The sequence below is a fragment of the Myotis brandtii genome, unplaced genomic scaffold, assembly GCF_000412655.1.
Source record: "Myotis brandtii unplaced genomic scaffold, ASM41265v1 scaffold329, whole genome shotgun sequence".
NCBI lineage: Eukaryota > Metazoa > Chordata > Mammalia > Chiroptera > Vespertilionidae > Myotis > Myotis brandtii.
The window spans coordinates 960618-980611 of record NW_005362676.1 but is presented as its reverse complement, the minus strand read 5'-3'; the positions used below and the strand labels follow the sequence as shown (position 1 = coordinate 980611).

Below are 19994 nucleotides of genomic sequence, written 5' to 3'. Positions count from 1 at the left end.
TCTCTCTCTCTCTCTCTCTCTCTCTCTCTCTCCCTCTCTCCCTCTCCCTCTCCTTTCCTCTCTGAAATCAATAAAAATAAATTAAAATTTAAAAAAGACAGAATCTGGGAAAAACAGGAATCAATCGTTTCAGTGTATAGGCAGCTGTCATGGGGCGGGCGGCCCACCAACCAGAAGGGCCCACGTGTTGGCTGCTTCCTCAGAGAAATGTGTGTCCTGGCCCCCCTGGCAGTCGGTCACCCCGAGTCCCCTCTGCACTCTGTCTAATGCCTCCCCCTCCCACCCTGCTGTTCACAGCCATCAGCTTCCTCATCGAAACCGGCGCGCTGCTGCACTTCCCGGACACCAGCCACGGCCTGCGCAACCTCTACTTCCTGGACCCCATCTGGCTGTCCGAGTGCCTGCAGCGCATCTTCAACATCAAAGGCTCCCGCTCCGTGGCCAAGAACGGGGTGATCCGGGCGGAGGACCTGCGCCTGCTGCTGGTGGGGACCGGCTTCACGCAGCAGACGGAGGAGCAGTACTTCCAGTTCCTGGCCAAGTTCGAGATCGCCCTGCCCGTGGCCAACGACAGGTGCGTCCGCAGGCCGGGCTGTGCGGCCGGCTCCCGGGAGGGAGGAGTCGGGGGCCGAGGCTGCTGGGGCCTCGAACCGGGTTTTTCCAAAAAATGGGCTGTGGTGACCTCCGGCCCGTTCGGCTGGCTGTTTCTTTCCATGCACGGGTGTCTTTTTTTGTTGTTGTGAGTCCTCACCTGAGGATATTTTTTCATTGATTTTTAGAGAGAGTGGAAGGGACAGGGAGAGACAGAGAGAAACATCCATGTGAGAGAGACACATCGATTGGTTGCCCCAACCAGGGCCCGGGCCGGGGAGGAGCCTGCAACCGAGCTATGTGCCCTTGACCAGAATCGAACCCAGGACCCTTTGGTCAGCAGCCAGGGCACATGCCTGGGTTGCGGGCCCGATCCCCAGTAGGGGGCGTGCAGGAGGCAGCCGATCCATGATTCTCTCTCATCATTGATGTTTCTCTCCTTCTCCCTTACTCGCTCTGAAATCAATAATTTAATCCTCACCCGAGGATATTTTTCCATTGATTTTTAGAGAGAGTAGAAGAGAGAGGGAAAGACAGAGAGAAATATTGATGTGAGAGAAACACATCCATGGGTTGCCTCCTGCTCATGCCCTGCCCGACCAAGGCCCTGGCCAGGGAGGAGCCTGCAACCGAGGTACATGCTCTAGACTGGAATCAAACCCGGGACCCTTCAGTCTGCAGACCAACCCTCTGTCCACTGATCAAAACTGGCTAGGGCTCAATAAAAACTTTTAAATATATGTAAAGATAATAAAAAGAAAAAAAGAAAGAAAAAGAAATACATATATATAAAAGTAAATGTTAAAAAAATAAAGCAATCAACAAATGTATGTGAATCTGAAGATTGCATTTAAAAAAAGAAAGAAAGAAAGAGACACGCCCAAGGCTCGGCCAGAGCCTGCCCCTCGGGGCCACTCTCAGGGGGGACCTCCCACTTCCAGCTGTTTGCAAGCGACCAGCCAAGAACAGCTGAGCGACGCGGTGATGCAGCGCTTTTCTGCGGAGCAAGAACGCGGGCACCCAACGCCCCGCTTTTGCACAAACAGCCTCCTCTGGCTTTAACAGCGGCCGTGCCGTCTCCATTTGCCAAGAGCAATAAACAGCGGGGAGGCCAGCAGACACTCTGACCCCAACATGGGCATTGTCCTCGGACCCGTGCAGCTGTGTTTGTTTTTCCTCGGCCGCGTCCCGAGTTCATTGTGAGCGGTTCCCCCGGCCCGGCCCCGGGTGCAGGGCAGTCCCATCACGGCGGCGATGTGCTCTGTCTGGCGCGTTTAGGACCACAGATGGTTTCGGGTCTTTTGCCAGCCTTGGTCTCGCCTCTGTCTTGGCGACCGCGCTAAATACATTCATGGTGGCCATCCTCATGTTCTCTTGGAGCATGTATTCTTTTAAAAATATGTATGTTTGTGTGTGGGGTTTTTCTATTGATTTCAGAGAGGAAGGGAGAGGGGGGGAGAGAGAAACATCAATGATGAGAGAGAATCATGGATCGGCTGCCTCCTGCACGCCCCCAACTGGGGATCGAGCCTGCAACCTGGGCATGTGCCCGAATGGGAATCAAACTGTGACCTCCTGGTTCCTGGGTTGATGCTCAACCACTGAGCCACACCAGCCATTGGGGGGACATTGGAGGATTTATTCCTAACATGTAAACTGCTCTCTTTCTAAAAATAAAATTCCAAGGCCTTAGAAAGAAGGCCCCTTTCTACCGGGGTCAGGGCCCCGCCACAGAACTGGGTCTGAGGGTTCACAGTGCCCTTTATTTATTTATTTGGGGGATATTTTTATTTATTGATAGTAATGGGATGCTTTCCTCATTTTTAGAGAGGGTGGGAGGGAGGGGGAGAGACAGAGAGGGAGAGAAACATCGATGTGAGAGAGACACGTCGATGGGTTGCCTCCCGCACGTGCCCCGACCAGGGCCGGGGATCGAGCCTTGACCAGGAATCAAACCCGGGACCCTTCAACGGCTCACAGAGCCCTTCGGTGCGTTTCAGCTACCTCCTGCCGCACCTCCTCCCGTCCAAGCCCGGCCTGGACACCCACAGCATGCGGTACCCCACGGCCAACACCATCCAGAGGGTGTTCAAGATGAGCTTCGTGCCCGTCGGCTTCTGGCAAAGGTTCATAGCGCGGATGCTGATCAGCTTGGCGGAGATGGACCTCCAGGTAGCGGCGGTTTCTCCGTGGGGGCGGGGGAGGGGAGGATGCAGGTAAGGCACCTGCCACCCGGCCCTCACGGGAGAGAGGTGCCCTTGGCTGGAAGGGTTTGACCAAAAACCGTTTTCCTGCCCGGCCGGCGTGGCTCGGTGGTTGAGCGTCGACCTATGAACCAGGAGGTCACGGTTCAGTGTCAGCGCACATGCCCGGGTTGCAGGCTCGATCCCCAGTAGGGGGCGTGCAGGAGGCAGCCAATCCATGATTTGCTCTCATCATTGATGTTTCTATCTCCCTCTCCCTCTTCCTTCCTCTCTGAAATCAATAAAAATATATTTTTTTAAAAAAATAAAAAGAAACCATTCTTTCCCCAGCATCACAGTCCAGGAGAGAAAGCATGTGCCCTGACTGGGAATCGAACCGTGACCTCCTGGTTCATAGGTCGACACGCAACCACTGAGCCACGCCTGCCGGGCTGTATTTCCCTCATTTCTTCATATACATTTTGCTTGTAAAATCAGGGATGGACAGACTTGAACAATCTCTGGGGGAAGACCTTCGCTCGAGCCCACAGCCCGGTCATGTGTTCGAAAGATGCCCTAGAGCAGTGATGGCGAACCTATGACACGCGTGTCAGAGGTGACCCGCGAACTCATTTTTGTGGTTGATTTTTCTTTGTTAAATGGCATTTAGATATATAAAATAAACATCAAAAATATAAGTCTTTGTTTGACTATGGTTGCAAAGATCAAAAAATTTCTCTATGTGACACGGCACCAGAGTTAAGTGAGGGTTTTTCAAAATGCTGGCACGCCGAGCTCAAAAGATTCGCCGTCACTGGCCTAGAGGCCCCTTCCCCTCACGCAGACGTTCCCTGGGCAGCTGGATGGGCGGTGTGGGAGGACGGCTCTACCCGGGGCCGGCGAGGAGCTCGGGGTCCCGACGCAGGGCCTGCCTCTGTCCCGGCAGCTGTTCGAGACCAAGAAGAACAGCAAGAGCCGGCACAGGAAGGTCACCATCTACAGCTTTGCCGGGAATCAGAGGAATCGCTGCAGCACCTTCCGAGTGAAGAGGAACCAGACCATCTACTGGCAGGAAGGCCTCCTGGTCACGTTCGATGGGGGCTACCTCAGGTGGGGACACCGGACGGGGCCTTCCCTGGGGGCGGGCAGGGGGGACCAGCCACCGGGCGTCCAGCTCTGCTCCCGAGAGCGGCTCATGATGGCAGTTTGTGAGAGATGGGGTGCCCGGGTGCCCACGGTTTGGGGAACATTGGGAGGATGGTGCACTTGGATAGGGCGTGGGAGCACCGAGCTTTTCCCTCGTGCCTTGCTCTCTGCATCGCCTGCCTGTGGCCGCTCCTGTGGACGAGCCTTTTGTAATAACCGGTGCTCTCGTTCCTACACTTGTCAACTGTCCCTGGCATCCTTCTGCCAGGAAAAGAGGACGTTCCATGGAATTTATTAGACCAGAGAGAAAAGATGGCCCAGGAAGTCAGTTTTAAAGGAAGCACTTACACCCTGGCTGGTGTGGCTCAGTGGATAGAGCGTCGGCCCGAGGACTGAAGAGTCCCGGGTTCGATTCCACTCAAGGGCACGTACCTCGATTGCAGGATCGATCCGATCGCCCTGGTCTAGGAGGCAACCAATCGGTGTGTCGCTCTCCCATTGATGTATCTCTCTCTGTGTCTCTCTCCTTCCCATCCACTCTCTCTATAAATCAATGGAAAAATATTCTCAGGCGAGAATTAACCAAAAAAATAAATTAAATAAAGGAAGAACGTACTGCTATGCTGGAGGAAGTTCCTCGCAAAGAAAAGTGGGAGGAAGAGGGAGAGAGAGAGAGAGAAACATCCATGATGAGAGAGAATCATGGATCGGCTGCCTCCTGCACACCCCCCACTGGGGATGGAGCCTGCAACCCGGGCATGTGCCCTGACCGGGAATCGAACCGTGACCTCCTGGTTCATAGGTCAATGCTCAACCACTGAGCCACGCCAGCAGTATATTTACAATGAATTTTTTTAAATATTCTACAGTGAGAAAAGAAGGGAGTAGGGGAAGGTGCCTTCCTTCAAGGGCCTGATATGATCCATTCTCAGTGCCTGCTGCTTTCATGGCGATGTTTCTAGTTCAGGGTCACGGTGGCCACTTGGCCGATGAGAATGCCGTGGTCCCCAAGAAGAAAGAACGTTCCCAGGTTGCACCTGAGGGCCGGGTCCCAGCCTGCACATCCCTTGCTGCAAAGCCTTCAGGCTGTTCAGGTCACCATGTCAGGGGCCATATGGGGACAATAGGTGGCCATGCACACAAATACACAAATGCAGGATCCCCCCCCCCCAACCCCAGATAGTCCTGCCCGAGCACAAGGAGCCTGGGGGCCCCTGGGGGTCGGTCCTCACCCCAGGGGCAAAGAGATGTCCCAGGGCCCTGCACGGTCCGATCACAGTGGACTCCTCCTTGTCTCTGGTGGCAGCGTGGAGTCCTCGGACGTGAACTGGAAAAAGAAGAAGAGCGGAGGAATCAAAATCATCTGCCAGTCGGAAGTGAGGGACTTCTCCGCCATGGCCTTCATCACGGACCATGTCAACTCCTTGATCGATCAGTGGTTTCCCGGTAAGAGAACGTTTGCTTGTTTTAATATTTTTTTAATGATTTCAGAGAGGAAGGGAGAGAGAAACATCAATGATGAGAGAGAATCATGGATCGGCTGCCTCCTGCACGCCTCCGACTGGGGTTCGAGCCCGCAACCGTCCTGACCTGACCGGGAATCGAACCGTGACCTCCTGGTTCATAGGTCGACGCTCAACCACTGAGCCACGCCAACGGAACTAAGAGGAAGTTCTTGAACCCCGTCTTTATTCGTGTGAGTGTAGCGCCCCTTGAACAATGTGGGTTTGAACTGTGGGGGTCCACTCATATGCCAGTTTTTGTTGTGGTTGTTCACCCTCATCCGAGGATATTTTTCCACTTATTTTTAGAGAGAGTGGAAGGGAGGGGGAGAGACAGAGAGAGATATAGATATAGATATAGATATAGATATAGATATAGATATAGATATAGATATAGATATAGATATAGATATAGATATAGATATAGATATAGATATAGATATAGATATAGATATAGATATAGATATTAAAGGGGTTTGCAATTGCAAACAAAAGTACCTGAAGTGAGGAATCTGGCTTCTGACATGACTGTGGAATATTTAAGCCAAACAAGACAGAAATGAAATAGTGAATGTGAGGGACTCAGATATTTTTAAAGATATATTTTTATTGATTTCAGAAAGGAAGGTCGACGCTCAACCACTGAGCCACACCGGCTGGGCTAAGCTTACAATTTTACAGATATATTGTCACCCGGCCTTAGAAATAATTCTGTGATTGTTGTTGTTGCTCCTATGACACTCTGTTGACAAGATGGTTCTAGGGAATCCCAATCTCAAATGTGATTGGAGACTTGAGAATCTGAAAATTATCAGCCATCAAGAAATCTGTCCACTGTTCTTATTGGCTATAAAACAGACCATCTGAAGTCCTGTATTTTATACAATAAACATTCAAGGGGTCAACTCAGTACATTTCCAAATCCATAACAGCCATCGAAGGTCAACATAATGGCCCGGCCAGTGTGGCTCAGTGGTTGAGCGTCGACCTATGAACCAGGAGGTCAGGGTTCGATTCCCTGTCAGGGCACAAGCCAGGGTTGCGGGCTTGATCCCCATGAGGGGGCGTGCAGGAGGCAGCCGGTCCATGCTTCTCTCTCATCATTGATGTTTCTCTCTCTCTCTCTCTCTTCCTCTCCCTTCCTCTCTGAAATCCATAAAAATATTTTTTAAGAAGGAACCTAATTGCAATAGTCACTTTTCAGGCACAATCTGGGGGCTGACGAGAGCACACAGATCCCCCTTCCGGGAAGGCCCCCCACCAGGCTGGGTTTGCAGGTGCTGCCCTGGGACCCCTTCCCCAGCAGCCACCGTCCTCTGAGCTGTCCCCCACTCTGTCCCATTTAGCCCTGACGGCCACGGAGAGCGACGGGACGCCCCTCATGGAGCAGTACGTGCCCTGCCCGGTGTGCGAGACCTCCTGGGCCCGGCACGCCGACCCCGGCGAGAAGGCAGAGGGCGTGCAGTACTTCGACATGGAGGACTGCGTGCTGACGGCCATCGAGCGGGACTTCATCGCCTGCCCCAGGCACCCCGACCTCCCCGTGCCCCTCCAGGAGCTGGTGCCCGAGCTGTTCATGACCGACTTCCCGGCCAGGTACGCCGCCCTGGCTGCTGGCGGCTGCAGCCACCGCCTCCCGCCCGGTCCCAGGGGACTTTTAGTTATTTATTTTTTGGTTAATCCTTACCCAGGGATATTTTTTCCATTGATTTTTTTAAATGTATTTTTATTGATGTCAGAGAGGAAAGGAGAGGGAGAGTGAGTGAGAGAGAGAGAGAGAGAGAGAGAGAGAGAAACATTCATGACGAGAGAGAATCATGGATCAGCTGCCCCCTGCACCCCCCCTACTGGGAATGGAGCCTGCAACCCAGGCCTGTGCCCTGACCAGGAATCGAATCGTGACCTCCCGGTTCCTAGGTCGATGCTCAACCACTGGGCCACGCCGGCCGGGCTGCAGCCTGGTTCATAAACGAGGTCCTTGTCCAGGGGTTGCATAGCCCGCCGGTCTGAGCAGGATCCAGGGTCCAGCACATGTTCTCTGGGAACTAATTACTTATTTATTTTTTGGTTAATCCTTACCCAGGGATATTTTTCCATTGATTTTTTAAAAATGTATTTTTATTGATGTCAGAGAGGAAAGGAGAGGGAGAGTGAGAGAGAGGAACATCCATGATGAGAGAGATTCATGGATCAGCTGCCCCCTGCACGCCCCCTACTGGGAATGGAGCCCACAACCCAGGCCTGTGCCCTGACCGGGAATCGAACCGTGACCTCCCGGTTCCTAGGTCGATGCTCAACCACTGGGCCACGCCGGCCGGGCTGCAGCCTGGTTCATAAACGAGGTCCTTGTCCAGGGGTTGCATAGCCCGCCGGTCTGAGCAGGATCCAGGGTCCAGCACATGTTCTCTGGGAACTGCAGCTGTGGCCCAACCCCGCCCTCAAGGCGCCACCCTCCTCCCCTGGGCGCTCGGGCGGGTGGGCGCCTGTTCTGACCGGAGCCACCATGTCCCCCGCAGGCTCTTCCTGGAGAACAGCGAGCTGGAGCACAGCCAGGACCAGAGCAGCGTCCTGGGCCAGGGCGGCAGCGGCACCATCATCTACCGCGCCCGCTACCAGGGCCGGCCCGTGGCCGTGAAGCGCTTCCAGATCAAGAAGTTCAAGAACTTCGCTAACGTCCCCGCCGGTGAACTGGGCCCTGCCTCCTTGCTTTTTAAAATTGATTTCAGAGAGAGAGAAACATCAACCAGGAGAGAGAATCATGGATCGGCCGCCTCCTGCACGCCCCCTACTGTGGGTGGAGCCCGCGACCCGGGCCTGTGCCCCGACCGGGAGTGGAACCACGCAGGCCGGGAGGTGTCATTTCTGCGCAGACGTGAGCTCCTCCGCTTAACACCCAGTGCGGGCGCTGGGAGCCTCTCACCACCGGGCGGCTGAAGGTCACCTGGGCCACTGGCCCTGGCTTGCCATGGTCACCTTGGTGATCTTATAGCCACTGGCCCTCTCGGTAGAAAAATTAGGGCTGTAGAACAATACAAAGAAAGCGGGTCCAAGAGGAAGAGACTAACTTGTAACTTTGTGATGAGAATGTGACTTTCAAAAGCATATAGCCGGCCGGTGTGACTCACTGGTTGAGCGTCTACCTATGAACCGAGAGGTCACGGTTCGATTCCCGGTCGGGGCACATGCCCAGGTTGCGGGCTCCATCCCCATTAGGGGGCGTGCAGGAGGCAGCCGATCTATGATTCTCTCTCATCCTTGATGTTTCTGTCTCTCCCTCTCCCTTCCTCTCCGAATTCAATTTAAAAAATAAAAATTTTTTTAAATAAAATGCGTGTGAACTGACGCCGTGCCGCCCCCTGCAGACACCATGCTGAGGCACCTGCGGGCCACGGACGCCATGAAGAACTTCTCGGAGTTCCGGCAGGAGGCCAGCATGCTGCACGCCCTGCAGCACCCCTGCATCGTGTCCCTCATCGGCATCAGCATCCACCCGCTCTGCTTCGCCCTGGAGCTCGCCCCGCTGGGCAGCCTCAACACCGTGCTGTCCGAGAACGCCAAAGGTGCCCGCCGCTCCCGGAACCTTCCACGGGGGTTGGGGGGTGCAGGGTGAGGGGTGGCTGCTTCTGGGAGGCCCGATAATCCGTGGCTGGCCAGGCTGGTGTGGCTCCGTGGTTGAGTGTCAACCTGTGAACCAGGAGGTCATGGTTCGATTCCTGGTCAAGGGCACATGCCAGGTTGCAGGCTCGATCCCCAGTGTGGGGCATGCAGGAGGCAGCCGATCAAGGATTCTCTCTCCTCATTGATCTCTCTCTCTCCCTTCCTCTCTGAAAGCAATTGGAAATATATTTTTAAAAATGAATAAATGAAAAAGAAAGGGGACAGTCGTGCTGATGATCGTCTGATGTGTCTTTCTTTGCAAAGATTCTTCGTTCATGCCCCTGGGCCACATGCTCACCCAGAAGACGGCCTACCAGATCGCCGCGGGCCTGGCCTACCTGCACAAGAAGAACATCATCTTCTGTGACCTGAAGTCGGACAACATCCTGGTCTGGTCCCTGGACGTCAAGGAGCACGTGAACATCAAGCTGTCAGACTACGGCATCTCCAGGCAGTCCTTTCACGAGGGCGCCCTGGGCGTGGAGGGCACGCCCGGCTACCAGGCCCCAGAGATTAGGCCACGCATCGTGTACGATGAGAAGGTACCCAGCTCAGGACCCCGGGCCCGTGTCAGGCAAGCCATGGGTGGATGGATGGATGGATGGATGGATGAGTGATAGATGGATGGACAGATGAGTGATAGATAGATGGACAGATGGATGATGGATGATGGATGGAGGCGTGGGTGGGTGGATGATGGATGGGTGGGCAGGTGGATGCATAGATATAGTGATGGATGATGGATGGGTGGGCGGGTGGATGGATAGATGGGTGGGTGGGTGGTTGGATAGATGTAGAGATGGATGATGGATGGAGGGATGGATGATGGATGGGTGGGTGGGTGGATGGATAGATGTAGAGATGGATGATGGATGGGTGGATGAATGGATGGACAGATGGATGATGGGTGGATGGATGGGTGGGTGGATGGATATATAGAGAGATGGATGATGATGGGTGGACGGATGATGGATGGGTGGGCGGGTGGATGGATAGATGGAGAGATGGATGATGGGTGGATGGATGGATGGATGAGTAGGCTGGAGGATGGATAGAAAAATGGATGAGGAATGGGCGATGTAGGTGGGCGGAAGGAAGGGAGTACAGATGGACGGACTGGAAGGTGGATGGATAAAGGGACAGAAGGATGGATGGTCGGGTGGTTCGTCATACGTTTGGACAGGTGCGGAGAGGTGGATGATGGGTGGATGGATGGGTGAGTGCCTCCCTTTGCACAGGGCCCCTGATCTCCTCGCCTAAAGGTACCTCCCTTCTCCGTCCCCCCTGAGGGCCAGCTCGTGAGAGCGGCTGGGCCCAGGCGGGGGACCTGACTCGCCTGCCTCCCCGCCAGGTAGACATGTTCTCCTACGGGATGGTGCTCTACGAGCTGCTGTCGGGACAGCGGCCCGCGCTGGGCCACCACCAGCTGCAGATCGCCAAGAAGCTGTCCAAGGGCATCCGCCCGGTGCTGGGGCAGCCGGAGGAGGTGCAGTTCCATCGGCTGCAGGCGCTCATGATGGAGTGCTGGGACACGAAGCCCGAGAAGGTACCCGGGGCGCAGGGCCTGGCGCTCAGCACCTCCGGCCGCTGTGGTGGATGGAGGCTGGGGGTCTCCTGGGGCCCCGTGGACGGCTGCCCCGAAGGGCTCAGAACCCATAGGGCCACTCCCCGCTGCTCACCTCTTCCAGAAAGAGGTCTTTCCTGCTCCTCAGACATTCCGATCAGTGCTGTGGGGTGTGTATCACTCTGAGGACCAGTGACCTTGCTTTTCCTCCCAGCGTCTGTGTAGCATCCTCATGCGGGTAAAGCGTGTCCGCCCCTGGATGGCGAGGCGGTCCCCGTGCAGGAGCAGGGGACGTAGGTGGCTCTTTGGAGAGTAACGGGGAGCAAGCAGGTTTGCTCAAGAGAAACAGGAGCCTCATTGTCTTTTTAAAGCCAGTGGCTGTCCGTTTGGTGTGGCTCAGCCATCAGGGCACATGCCCGGGTTGCAGGCTCGATCCCCAGTAGGGGGCATGCAGGAGGCAGCCGATCCATGATTCTCTCTCATCAGTGATGTTTCTGTCTCTCCCTCTCCTTTCCTCTCTGACATCAATAATAATATTTCATGACTAGATAATCAATAAAGCGAGTTGTTTTCAGAAAAGGCCAGTGGTTTCAAGTTTAAACCACACGGATCACTTTAGAAAGTGCGAGTGTAAAGTGTTGGCAGTAAATGAGGTCTGAGAACATTTCTTTACAAGATTCAATGATTCCGCACTCCTAGGATTAGGGGGTGTAATATCAGAGGTTAGACTAACCTGGTCACTGGAGTTCTAGTTGCCATGGACAACGGTGACCCAGGTGCCTCGGAGGGTCTGCTTCTGGTGTCTGTTTTGGTCTCTTGTTTCAGTTGAGTCTTGTGTTGTTTTTTTAATTGATTTTAAAAAGGAAAGAAGAGGGAGAGAGAGAGAGGTGTTTCAGTTGAGTCTTGTGTTGTTTTTTTAATTGATTGTAGAAAGGAAGGAAGAGGGAAAGAGAGATAGGAACATCAATAGTGAGAGAGAATCATTGATCTGCTGCCTCCTGCTCGCCCCGTAACCCGGGCATGTGCCCCTGACCAGAATCGAACCGGGGACGCTTCAGTCCGCAGGCTGACGCTCTATCCACTGAGCCGAACCAGCCAGGGCTCAGTTGAGCCTTGAATGAGTAGATTCCACTCCTTCCTTCTTGGTTCAAGGCGGTGGGTTTCGTGGGCAGAATGGGCATCCGTCTGGTTGGTAAGTGACCCCGCTCACGGCCACGGCGGCCTCTCTCCCTCAGCGACCGCTGGCCCTGTCCGTGGTGAGCCAGATGAAGGACCCGACCTTCGCGACCTTCATGTACCAGCTGCCCTGTGGGAAGCAGACCGCCTTCTTCTCGTCCCAGAGCCAGGAGTACACGGTGGTGTTCTGGGACGGCAAGGAGGAGTCCAGGTAAAGCCTTGAGGCTTGCCACACCCTGCTGGTGTCAGAGGAGGGGCGCCCGTGGCATCGGGGGGCAGTCGGGGGTGACCACGGTGAGAGTTGGTTGGTGCATGATGGATTGGAAGCCCGATGGAGACTCCTCAAGAGAGAAAACTGCCCCGGCCAGTGTGGCTCAGTTGGTTGAGCAGCGTCTCATGAACCAAAAGGTCGCCGGTTTGATTCCCGGTCAGGGTACACACCCAGGTTTTGGGCTCCATCCTTGGTTGGGGCATGCGAGAGTGCGGGAGGTGGCCGATCAATGTTTCTCTCTCTCTCCCTTTGTCTCTCTCTTTAAAAAAAAAAAAAATCAACAAAAACGTATTTTAGCCCTAGCCGGTTTGGCTCAGTGGATAGAGTGTCGGCCTGCGGACTGAAGGGTCCCGGGTTCGATTCCGGTCAAGGGCACACGCCTGGGTTGCGGGCTTGATCCCCAGTAGGAGGCGTGCAGGAGGCAGCTGATCAATGATTGATCTCTCATCATTGATGTTTCTCTCCCTCTCCCTTCCTCTCTGAAATTAATAAAAATATATTTTTTTTTAAAAAAAGCATATTTTTTAAAAAAGAAAGAAAACTGAGCCCACACATATAGACATGCACATAGAGGTCTGTGATTAAGAGAAGCAAAGAAGCCCGGCCGGTGTGGCTCAGTGGTTGAGCGTCAACCCATGAACCAGGAGGTCTGGTTCCGCCCATCGCCGATTCTCCTCTTCCGCGGTTGCCACAGGCCAGGCCAGGATGAGGGAGGCGGCCCCGGCCCCCTTGAGCTGACCACACCATCGCCGCCCCTTGCAGGAACTACACGGTGGTGAACATGGAGAAGGGCCTCCTGGAAGTGCAGAGGATGGGCTGCCCGGGCATGAAGCTCAGCTGCCAGATCAAGGTCCAGAGCTCTCTCTGTGTCAGGTGGAGGGCAGAGAGCATATATTTCGGGACCCTCGGAAAGTACGAATAAGTTTGTGTTCACCCAGCACCATGGCCTGGAGCTCTGGGTACCTAATGCCCAGAGATCCTTTTCACAGTCTCTTTTTATGCCCATTTTACAGATGGGAAAACTGACATTGGATTATGACCGCCAACATGGTTTTCTTCCTTCTTTTTAAGAGAGAGTGGAAGAGCCCCTTCAGGGCACATGCCTGGGTTGCGGTCTCGATCCCCAGGACGGTGTGTGCAGGAGGCAGCCGATCCATGATTCTCTCTCATCATGGATGTTTCTCTCTCTCTCTCCCTTCCTCTCTGAAATCTATAAAAATATATTTTAAAAAAGGAAAGAAAGAAAGTCGGTGCCTCAGACCCCAACAGTGGTTTTCTCTGGGGAGCAGATGATGGGCAATTTCGCTTTTCTTCTTTAGACGACCCTGTCGTTTTCAAAGTTTCTACAAAGGACAGAGATGCGACAACAAGCCACCAGAGAGCCTTTAGGGTTTCCGAGGCGGAGCGGGCCCCGTAAGGACGTCTGGCCCGTGTCCGCCGGGTCTCACGCGGCCCGTCTGCCTCTGCAGGACCAGAAGATCTACATCTACAGCCTCAAGGGCATGTGCCCCTTAAACGCGCCCCAGCGGGCCTTGGACACGCCGGCCGTGGTCACCTGCTTCCTGGCGGTGCCTGTGTTGAAGAAGGTGAGGTGTGGGCGGGGGAAGGTGAGTGCACAGGGGCTGGCTCTCCCTGCCGGTTCTTTTGGGGGCAGGGGGGTGGTGAGGGGAGAGAGAGCATAGCCACACCCTCCTGGACCGCCAAGCCCAGGTCACTGTCAGCCTTAACCCAGGAGACCTGGGCTGTCCTCAGGGCCCTTCCTGTTGGGGAAAACCCACGTGACCAGTAAGACTAAGGGCTCAGTGGACAGCTGTCCATGCAAATACCACAGCCCTGGATTTTGGCAAAATGCTTTTATACTAGTACATATACTAGTGGGGTCCCTCGGCCTGGCCTGCGGGGATCAGGCCGAAACCGGCTCTCCGACATCCCCCGAGGGGTCCCGGATTTCGAGAGGGCGCAGGCCAGGCCAAGGGACCACACTGGTGCACAATCGGGGCCGGGGAGGGACGGAGGGAGGGCTCCAGGGCGTGTCCGGCCTGTCTCACCCAGTCCCTATCAGCCAGACTCCAGCAGCAAGTAAACCTACCCGTCGGAGCGTCTACCCCCTGGTGGTCAGTGCGTGTCATAGCGAATGGTCGAATGACACTTAGCGTATTAGGCTTTTATTATATAGGATATTTATTTTTAAGTTTCCTGTTTTTATTTTTTTATTTAATTACATTTTTTATTGTTGATAGTATTACAGATATCTCCCATTTCCCCCCTAGATATATATATATTTTTTATTGATTTCAGAGAGGAAAGGAGAAGGAGAGAGAGAGAGAAATATCCATGATGAGAGAGAATCATTGATTGGCTGCCTCCTGCACACCCCCTCCTGGGGATCGAGTCCGCAACCCAGGCATGTGCCCTGAAGGGGCTCTTCCACTCTCTCTTATAAAGAAGGAAGAAAACCATGTTGGCGGTCATAATCCAATGTCAGTTTTCCCATCTGTAAAATGGGTGTAAAAAGAGACTGTGAAAAGGATCTCAGTACCCAGAGCTCCAGGCCATGGCGCTGGGTGAACACGAACTTATTCGTACTTTCCAAGGGTCCCGAAATATATGCTCTCTGCCCTCCACCCAACACAGGTTCATTTCTTTAGATGAGAGAGAATCATGGATCGGCTGCCTCCTGCACACACCGTCCTGGGGATCGAGACCGCAACCCAGGCATGTGCCCTGAAGGGGCTCTTCCACTCTCTCTTAAAAAGAAGGAAGAAAACCATGTTGGCGGTCATAATCCAATGTCAGTTTTCCCATCTGTAAAATGGGCATAAAAAGAGACTGTGAAAAGGATCTCTGGGCATTAGGTACCCAGAGCTCCAGGCCATGGTGCTGGGTGAACACAAACTTATTCGTACTTTCCGAGGGTCCCGAAATATATGCTCTCTGCCCTCCACCTGACACAGGTTCATTTCTTTAAAAAAAAGTCTGAACTCAGCCTTAGAGTCATTTATGACGGTGGCCCCACGGGTGAGGCAGGGGCAGCTCGGGCCCCAAGTGCCGGAGAATAGGACACAAAGCGTCATTTAAGGCCACGGCCGGCCGGAGCCCCCGAGCCAGGGCACCACCGCCCGCACGACCAGAGGGAATAAAGCCGGCTCTGTGCAGAGCCTCCCTGCCCGGGTACCTGCCCTCGGAGGCCTCGGACGGGACAGCAGACCCCTGCATTCTTGCACGCGCTCACACCCAGCCGGCCTGGCGCTCGCTGCCCTGGCTGGGGCCTGCGCCGGGGCTCAATAGAGACACAGCTCCTGTTGGCCTGGGCTGCTACCTGTACTAAAACCCTGTGAGGATTTCGATAGACATCCTTTTTTTAAAAAATATATTTTATTGATTGATTTTTTTACAGAGAGGAAGGGAGAGAGATAGAGAGTTAGAAACATCGATGAGAGAGAAACATTGACCAGCTGCCTCCTGCACATCCCCTACTGGGGATGTGCCCGCAACCCAGGTACAAGCCCTTGACCGGAATCGAACCTGGGACCTTTCAGTCCGAAGGCCGACGCTCTATCCACTGAGCCAAACCGGTTAGGGCAATAGACATCCTTTTTGTTGTTGTTCATCTTCACCTTCTTTTTCTTGTTGTTGTTTTTTTTAATATATTTTTATTGATTTCAGAGAGGGAGAGAGAGAAATCTCAATGATGAGAGAGAATCATGGATCGGCTGCCTCCTGCACGTCCCCTACTGGGGATGGAGCCTGCAACCCAAGCATGTGCCTTGACTGGGATTCAAACCAGCGACCTCTTGGTTCAGTGGTTGATGCTTAACCACTGAGCCACACCAGCCGGGCTGCCCGGGCTGCTTTCTTTCCTAAAACCCTGATGAAGGATTTCGATAAATGTTCTTTTTTAAAAATATATATTTTTATTGATTTCAGAGAGGAAGGGAGAGGGGGAGAGAGAGAGAGAAACATCAATGATGAGAATCCTGAATCAGCCTCCTCCTGCATGCCCCCTACTGGGGATCGAGCTCACAACCCAGGCATGTGCCTTGACTGGGATTCGAACCCTGACCTTCTGGCTCACAGGTCGACGCTCAACCCCTGAGCCCTGCCGGCCAGGCACCCCTGCCTTTTCAAGACCCTTTTTCCTGTTCTCCCGGCAGAATTCCTTCCTGGTGCTGGCGGGCCTGGCGGACGGGCTGGTGGCAGCGTTCCCCGTGGTGCGGGGCGCCCCTGAGGACAGCTGCTCCTACCTGTGCTCGCACACGGCCAACAGGTCCAAGTTCAGCATCCCGGACGAGGACGTGCGGCAGAACCCCTACCCCGTGACGGCCATGGAGGTGGTGAACAGCGGGTCCGAGGTCTGGTACAGCAACGGGCCGGGCCTGCTGGTCATCGACTGCGCCGGCCTGGACATCAGCCGGCGGCTGGAGCCCTACGCGGCCCCGTCGGTGGTCACCTCGCTCGTGTGCAGCTCGGACTGCGGGGGCGAGGAGGTGGTCTGGTGCCTGGACGACAGGGCCAACCTCTTGGTCATGTACCATTCGGCCACCTACCAGCTGTGCGCCCGCTACTTCTGCGGGGACCCGAACCCTGGGAGGGACGTGTTTCCCGTGCACCCCTCGGGCCTGGAGCCGCCGGACGGCCCCGTGGCCAGCCGGCAGGAGCCCGAGGCGGACTCCATCGCCGACGTGAGCATCATGTACAGCAAGGAGCTGGGCACGCAGATCCTGACGCACCAGGACTCGCTGACCGACTACTGCTCCATGTCGTCATACTCCTCGTCCCCCCGGCAGCGGGCCCCCCTGTCCCCGGACAGTTCCTCCAGCATCCTCTTCTCCACCGACGGGGAGGGCTCGGACCGGCTGCTCGAGCCCACGGCCGGTTCCGACAGGTCCGAGCAGGAGCTGAGCCCCGTGGACGGCGAGGCGTTCAGCCAGCACCTGCAGGCCGTGAAGGTCCTGGCTGTGAAGGACGTCATCTGGGTGCCCAGGTAGGTCTCCCCGCGGCGGGGGGTGCGAGCTTGGGGGTGCCCGTCTCCCGTTCTGACTTTGGGGGCGGAGTGACGGAAGCTTGGGGACACTGTGGCCATCCATAGGAACTGCGCCCCCTGTTCTGAAATTGGGAGCAATCTGTTTGTTTTCAAATATACTTTTATTGATTTCAGAGAGGGAGATAGAGAGAAATATCAATGATGAGAGAGAATTATGGATCGACTGCCTCCTGCACGCCCCCTCCTGGGGATCGAGCCCACAATCCCGAGCATGTGTCCTGACCAGGAATCGAACCGTGACCTCCTGGTTCATAGGTCAGTGCTCAACCACTGAGCCATGCCAGCCGGGCCAATCTCTTTTTATTTTTTTTAATATGTTTTTATTGATTTCTGAGAGAGAAGAGAGGGAGAGAGAGTTAGAAACATCAATGATGAGAGAGAATCATGGATTGGCTGCCTCCTACTGGCCCCCTACTGGGGATTGAGCCTGCAACCCTGGTACGTGCCCTTGACCGGAATTGAACCCAGTACCCTTCAGTCTGAGGGCCAACGTTCTAACCACTGAGTAAACCAGTCAGGGCACTAGCTGTATTGTGGGGTTTTTTTTTTTAATTGATTTCAGAGAGGGGAGAGAGAAGCATCAATGATGAGGTGAGAGCCGAAACCGGTTTGGCTCAGTGGATAGAGTGTCGGCCTGCGGACTGAGGGGTCCTGGGTTCGATTCCGGTCAAGGGCATGTACCTTGGTTGCGGGCACATACCCAGTAGGGAGTGTGCAGGAGGCAGCTGATCGGTGTTTCTCTCTCATCGATGTTTCTAACTCTATCTCTCTCCCTTTCTCTCTGTAAAAAAATCAATAAAATATATTTAAAAAAAAATGATGAGGGGAGAGAGAATCATGGACCGGCTGCCTCCTGCACACCCCTCACTGGGGATGGAGCCCACAACCCGGGCATGTGCCCTGACCGGGAATCGAACCATGACCTCCTAGTTCATAGGTCAACACTCAACCACTGAGCCACACCGGCCGGGCTGGAGCGATCTCATTGGCAGAGCCAGCCGAGAAGGGCTGTGCTAGCTGAGGGCACCGTGGTCAAGTGCGATCAGGTTTCCTGCTGGGAAAGTGCCTGCGGGCCCCGCTCCGGTGCCCCCTGTGCCACTCAGTCCATTAGCAGAAACCCCTCGTTTGTTGCCCTGCCGCCTGCACGCCCTGCCAGCTCCGCTTCCCCTGGCGAGCCCGGCCCCGGACAAAGCACTTCCCCTCGCGGGTTCTGGTTTCACAGGCGCGGAGGAGATGTTATCGTCATCGGCCTGGAGCGGGACGCGGGCGCCCAGCGGGGCCGAGTCATCGCCGTCTTGAAAGCCCGAGAGCTGACGTCAAGGGGGTAAGACTGGATGGGTCTCACTCCCTGGGCTGGGCCGGGGGTGGAATCCAGGCCCTCTGCCCCGTCCCTGCACAGTGGCCATCCGTCTGCCCTCCTGTCCTCCTCAAATTAGCATTACTCCCACCACCCTGGCTGGTGTGGCTCAGTGGATAGAGCATCGGCCTGCGGACTGGAGGGTCCCGAATTCGATTCTGGTCAAGGGCACGTGCCCAGTGGCAGGCTCAATCCGAGGCCCTGGTCTGGGCGGGGCCGTGCAGGAGGCAATCTATCAGTGCATCTCTCTCACATCAATGTTTTTCTCTCTGTGTGTCTCCCCCTTCCCACCACCCTGGCTGGTGTGGCTCAGTGGATAGAGCATCGGCCTGCGGACTGGAGGGTCCCGAATTCGATTCTGGTCAAGGGCACGTGCCCAGTGGCAGGCTCAATCCGAGGCCCTGGTCTGGGCGGGGCCGTGCAGGAGGCAATCTATCAGTGCATCTCTCTCACATCGATGTTTCTCTCTCTGTGTGTCTCCCCCTCCCTTCCATGCCACTCTCTCTAAAAATCAATGGGAAAATAGCCGCGGGGGAGGATTCACCAAAAATAGTGCGTGTGGTTAGGACCTGGTGCGGGGTGTTGGCCTAATCCACTGCCCTGCGTTCCCTAAGCACGAGGACAGGGAGAACTTCGGGAAAAGAATCCTGACGAGGCAGGGCCGTTGAGCTCAGGCCCAAATCCGTCCTGGGCCCTTGGCGAGCAGGAGTTGGAGTGGGTGGTGTTTTCTGCACCCTTTGGGGTCTGAGACCCATCACGAAACACAGCTGCTCTGATGGGATCGGGGTCCTTCCCAGGAGTCGGTCCCTTACAGACCATCCCTGGGACCCTGAACTGATGCCCTTGGCTTGCCTTTTTATTTATTTATTTTTTTTTAGTATATTTTTATGGATTTCAGAGAGGAAGGGAAAGGGAAAGAGAGATAGAAACATCAGTGATGAGAGCGAATCATGGATCGGCTGCCTCCCGCACGCCCCCTACTGGGGATCGAGGCCACAACCCGGGCATGTGCCCTGACCGGGAATCGAACCGTGACCTCCTGGTTCACAGGTCGACGCTCAACCACTGAGCCACACGGGCCAGCCTTGCGCATCTTTTGATGGGTAGGCCTCTGCCCGCAGGCTGCACCCCCAGGGAGAAGCAGGGCACTGAAACACATGGGTGGGGCCCGGCCGACGTGCCCCTGTGTCCCCCTAGGCCACTCTCTGGCCTCCCGAGACAGTACAGGGCGAGGGGCCCGGCCTGACCTCGTGGGCACCCCGGTGGGTGTTCTCAGACCCGCCCCCTCTCCGCAGGGCTCTGGTGGATGCGGCCGTGGTGGCCAAGGACACCGTCGTGTGTGGCTTCGAGGACGAAAGCAGCGAGTGGTGCCTGGCCGTGTGGCGGGGCTGGGGCACCCGGGAATTTGACGTCTTCTTCCAGGCCTACGAGGAGCTGGGCCGGCTGGAGGCCTGCGGGCGCAAGAGGAGGTAGCGCCGCCCACGGAAGGAGCATCGCCCTGAC

General features: G+C 55.2%; 1 protein-coding gene across 1 annotated transcript in view; it reads left to right on the top strand.

The window, feature by feature from the left end:
* The window catches only part of LRRK1 (leucine-rich repeat kinase 1), a 46144-nt gene extending 26156 nt beyond the window's left edge, over positions 1-19988 (top strand). The window contains exons 18-32 of the mRNA XM_014543572.1: positions 141-574; positions 2592-2763; positions 3721-3884; positions 5227-5366; positions 6769-7018; positions 7939-8105; positions 8785-8982; positions 9344-9621; positions 10431-10625; positions 11879-12030; positions 12853-12958; positions 13410-13676; positions 16245-17074; positions 18357-18458; positions 19787-19988. Coding sequence (XP_014399058.1) covers positions 141-574; positions 2592-2763; positions 3721-3884; positions 5227-5366; positions 6769-7018; positions 7939-8105; positions 8785-8982; positions 9344-9621; positions 10431-10625; positions 11879-12030; positions 12853-12958; positions 13410-13676; positions 16245-17074; positions 18357-18458; positions 19787-19964 — 3633 coding nt within the window. The 3' untranslated portion in view covers positions 19965-19988. The remainder of the gene's footprint in view (positions 1-140; positions 575-2591; positions 2764-3720; positions 3885-5226; positions 5367-6768; positions 7019-7938; positions 8106-8784; positions 8983-9343; positions 9622-10430; positions 10626-11878; positions 12031-12852; positions 12959-13409; positions 13677-16244; positions 17075-18356; positions 18459-19786) is intronic.
* Positions 19989-19994: the final 6 nt, after the last annotated feature.